This window comes from Berghia stephanieae, chromosome 4 (assembly GCF_034508935.2).
Source record: "Berghia stephanieae isolate SIO BIC M18660-M18661 chromosome 4, UCSD_Bste_1.3, whole genome shotgun sequence".
NCBI lineage: Eukaryota > Metazoa > Mollusca > Gastropoda > Nudibranchia > Aeolidiidae > Berghia > Berghia stephanieae.
Genome location: NC_088363.1, coordinates 77,342,596 through 77,347,595, shown reverse-complemented (window position 1 = coordinate 77,347,595; position 5,000 = coordinate 77,342,596). Strand labels below are relative to the sequence as shown.

General features: G+C 38.9%; 1 protein-coding gene across 2 annotated transcripts in view; it reads left to right on the top strand.

Annotated features, from left to right (window-relative positions):
• LOC144971292 (uncharacterized) overlaps window positions 1–5,000 on the top strand; it is a 63,744-nt gene that overhangs the window by 8,029 nt on the left and 50,715 nt on the right. For both annotated transcript variants that reach the window (XM_078911909.1, XM_078911910.1), the window contains exon 3: window positions 4,164–4,194. In XM_078911909.1, coding sequence (XP_078768035.1) covers window positions 4,164–4,194 — 31 coding nt within the window. The remainder of the gene's footprint in view (window positions 1–4,163; window positions 4,195–5,000) is intronic.

Here is a 5,000-nt window from a genome sequence, read left to right as displayed (position 1 = left end):
TAATACATTCAGCTCAGTACACTGTTATGTATGCGAATTTAATAATTAAATGAATGGATGAATAAATAAATAAATAAATATTCATGAAAGAAAGAGCAAGTCTGTGCATCGACTACGGGCAAACCAGACTGCTACCCGCTATAAAAATTAATCAGTTCGATAACATTTTTATCTTTCTAATGCAAGACGTCAACATATTTGCAAATTAGGCCGATTTACAATAGCTGTAATATAATATTTTTGAATCAATCAACTTTATTCGATCCTAAGATGTATGCGCTATATTAAACAAAGAAGCGAGGATACGGGCAACGTTACTCATACGTCCTTGAAAAAGGCTTTTTACCCACATTCTCTCACCCTACTCATGTGTAAAATGAGTACCTGGTCGTTAACAGCGTTGTCTTTCCGAAAAAAATGTAATATCGCCTAACAGGCGTCATGTCTCGTACTATATGTTGTGTTGTTGTTAGCTAGGGACCCCTTTTAAAGCGCTTTGAGCACGTTTAGTGGATACAGTGCTATATAAAAGCTCACGTTAATTTTTGGTCCACATCCTGTTCATCGGATGTTATAATTAAGTCGAGCTTACTAGGATTGTTTGTGCCTCTCCATCTTGTCGGTTTATCTACGTACTGGAAGAGGAAAGAGGCATGCAAATTCTTCAGAAAATTTTGTTCTTCTTTGTAATCCCTCTCCACCAGTAGATGGTCCCATACTTTTGTGGGTAGTTGAATCTCTTATCAAAAGAAAATGGGTGGATTTCATGCTAACTGCCTACAATACGAGGTAATTCCCCCTTCTAATTAGCTTTGCCTTTAACTTTGGATCAGAGAAATTTACTCGCTTTCAGTTAGGATCATTTTTATCAAATTTCCCAAGTTCTCTTTTTCTTGAAATGTCTTCTTGATTAATCCCTCCGTTTTAAATGGCTGCAATTCTGATGGTTTCCTCCATATCATGTCTTAATTATCTTGACCTATCTTCTGTAATATATTCAACTTTTCTCTCCTCAAGTCCAGACATGGCCAAAGACAATTTATCGATATCTTCATTATCCTTCCCACTTGATGGATAGTTTTCCCTTTTAACTTCCTCTTTGACTATATCTCTCACCCTTCCTTTTCACATTTGTGTTTTAGAGTTTCTTCCAAAGCGTTCAGTCTGTTTTCAAATTTGGAGGTTATCTCTTCATATGCGCCGCTCAGAGCGGGTCTCTAACCCTGAATCTTCTGCTCCGAAGGCGAGTATCATACCACAATAATAATAATTATATATAATAATGATGTACATTTAGTATAGCGCTTTCTATTCAATTGCATCTCAAAAATACAATTCATTGAATAATAATAAAAGGATACAACACAACATATTTAGCATGACACAGGTTACAAGATTAACAAATAAGACCTATGAGTAAAAGCGTTTTTCGAATAAAAATATTTTAAGATGTGTTTTGAACAAGGAATTTACCCAATGGAAACCGTACGGTGCTCTTATTGGCTAACCAACCAGCGGCCTCGATGAGAAAAATATCCGCCATTTTGATGTTGGCTGGGAATCGCGTTACTATAGTAAACAAGCGCTGATCGGCCGTTCATGAAAACAAGTTGCTGCTCGCTCGTTTAACTCAAAATTATTCAAAACGATCTCTCTAAAATGATATAAATGTGACTTCTTAAGGTTTTCTTCACGGTCAAAACCACACATTCTATTAATGATTACGTCCGAGGCAAAAAGGAATATTGACAGGTCGACCGAGAGTTGAACTCGTGAGACGACAAACATCAATGCGAAGTGTAGCGAGAGTCAAGCTATTGTTTGTCTTATCTTATTCTATATAGAGAAAAGGATAAATAGTATAGCCTCGTGTGTGAGTGGTTGCGTGTCATAGTCTTGTTTTTAAATTGTTTCTGTTGTTTATGTGTGTAGTGATGACTCTCTCACACTCAATTTCAATGCCGAAAGAGGAATTCCCGCACACAAGAAAGGGGAATTGTGGTGGTATTTGGCATACATATTGTATAGTATCTAGTTCTAAATAGATAACTGATTAGAATTATATTATGATATATAAACACAATGCCAAATACAATTCCGAAGTTTCCTTATTTCAAATGAAGTAAAGCTCCAAAACCTAATGGTAGTGATTGTAGTACTGAGTGTTAGTGAGGTGATGTGGTGTTGGTGGTGGTTGTAGTTGTCAGTAGTAATAGTGATGATGATGTGGTGGTGGTGATGATTGTAGTTGTAGTAGTAGTGGTAGTGATGATGATGTGGTGGTGGTTGTAGTAGTAGTGGTAATGGTAATGATATGGTGGTGGTGGTGGTTGTAGTAGTAGTGGTCGTGATGATGATGTGGTGGTGGTGTTTGTAGTAGTAGTGGTAATGATGCGGCTATGTGGTCTAGTAGTATGACACTCGCTTCCGGATCGGAAGGTCCTGGGTTCGAGCCTCGCGCTCGGCGCATAGTTGAGTCCTTGGAAAAGGCTCTTTACTCACATTCTCTCACCGTACTCAGGTGTAAAATGAGTACCTGGCCGTTAACAGAGTTGTCTTTGTCCGAAAAATTGTAATATCGCCTAACAGGCGTCATGTCCCGTCCTACATGTTAAATGTTGACCAGGGATCCCTTGTAAAGCGCTTTGAGCACATTTAGCAGATATTGCACTATATAAAGCTAAATTTAAAAAAAAATAAATTTCAATGATGATGATATGGTGGTGGTGGTTGCAGTAGTAGTAGTGGTAGTGATGATAATGTGGTGGTGGTTGTAGTTGTAGTAGTAGTGATAGTGATGATGATGTGGTGGTGGTTGTAGTAGTAGTGGTAGTGATGATGATGTGGTTGTGGTGGTTGTAGTAGTAGTTGTAATGGTGATGATATGGTGGTAGTGGTGGTTGCAGTAGTATAGTAGTGGTAGTGATGACGATGTGGTTGTGGTGGTTGTAGTAGTAGTGGTAATGGTAATGATATGGTGGTAGTGGTGGTTGTAGTAGTAGTGGTAATGGTAATGATATGGTGGTGGTTGTAGTAGTAGTGGTCGTGATGACGATGTGGTTGTGGTGGTTGTAGTGGTAGTGGTAGTGATGCTATTGTGGTGGTGGTTGTAGTAGTTGAGGTAGTGATGTGGTGGTGGTTGCAGTAGTAGTGGTGGTGGTGGTTGTGGTAGTAGTGGTAATGATGATGATATGGTGGTGGTGGTAGCAGTAGTAGTGGTAGTGATGACGATGTGGTTGTGGTGATTGTAGTAGTGGTAGTGATGATGATGTGCTGGTAGTGGTGTAGTAGTAGTGGTAGTGATAATGGTGTGGGGCTGGTGGTTGTAGTAGTAGTGTTAGTGATGATATTGTGGTGGTGGTTGTAGTAGTAGATGATGTGGTGGTTGGAAAACACATTACAGGTTATTATAATACATGATTACACACATTCTCTAACTTCATTTTTTGACAGCTTCGTTGTGCCATAAATATACGCAACAGTTCTGAAACATTTTATTGTGGATTTTGATATTGTTTGTTGTTTTTCTTGTGTCGTTATGTTGACATAGATACCGAATGAATGGTAATTACTACATTCTCAGCCAACAACAAAATGGCGCTGAATGCTTTCATTGGTGGCCACTTTTTAGGCTTCGTACGTATTCTCATTCGTTTAATTCTATGGTTTTGAATGTTTCCATTGTTTGCTTTCCTCTGAGCATCCCAGACTTTGGGCCCAAAAATTCGAAAGAGCGATCATCGAAAGGTTTTGGAATTTTTCTTTGTTCTGATTAACAGTGTGATGTCGCTAGAGCTGCTTAAGAGGCGAGAATTTGATTTCTTTTTAATCAGGCCCGAAATATAGTTGGGGGGGGGGGGGGGGAGATGGCCATTTAAGCAATTAAAAACACAAAACCACATCCCTGAAAACGATGGACACGTGAAGGTTAGTTCCGTCAATCCAACGTTAATCTATTTAATATCCAAACGACAGCCGAAAAAATGAGCAACATAGACTAAGTGTTTGTACAAAGAAGAAAAAACCGTACACACTTACAGGCGCTGGAGGGTCGAACTCGGATGTCAGTGCAAATAACATCCATTCGACCATCTCCCTGATATATTGAGCTCACTCAAAGCTACAATCATTTATTAATTTTTTTTTTTTTAATCTGATTTCAGTGACCTACCTAGATTATACCGCCTCTGGAAGGTAAGACTTTACAATTATAATATTATGACGACGATAACGAAGACGAAGGCGATGATGATGATGATGATGATGATGATGATGATGATGATGATGATGACGACGACGACGGTGATGATGATGATGATGAAGAGGAGGAGGATGATGATGATGAGAACGATGGTGATAATGATGATGAATGTGAATATAAAGATGAAGATGATGGTGGTTACAATTGTGATGGTGGTGGTTGTGATGACGACGACAATGGTGATGACTATGATACTGATCAACGAAACGTGTTGGCTGTTGATTATTGACAAGGTGTTGAATAGTTCAATAAGGACTTTGATGTTGAGTAGCCATTCATTGAGAAGTGTTAGGATGCGGCTTTGAAATCTACTTGGTATGAAAATTGACTTAGTAACTAAAGGCCCCGGCCCGGGTTCGAGTTTCGATGTGGACGGCAATAGTTTGGTCATTGAAAAAGAAAATAATCTGAGTCGTTTTCTTAAATTTACGCATATCTGTACGCCCCCACAATTCGCCAATGGAAGAAACTCGACATGATCTTGAAACAAGCATATAACAGCGAGATCGGTCTCTTCATGGGGACTGAAAGGACCAGATGCTTGACGGCCATATAAGTTTATAAGTTTTCAATTTTATGAAGTTTTGGATTGAAAGGAAGAGGAATAAGATTTTCCGCCCCCCCCCCCTTTTTTTTAAAACCAGTTAACTGCCGTGCTCTGGAAATCCGTGCATTAAACAATTTGGCAATTAAACTCGTCCTTCAAATATCGATGGATTTAAATGACCCTCATCTTGGC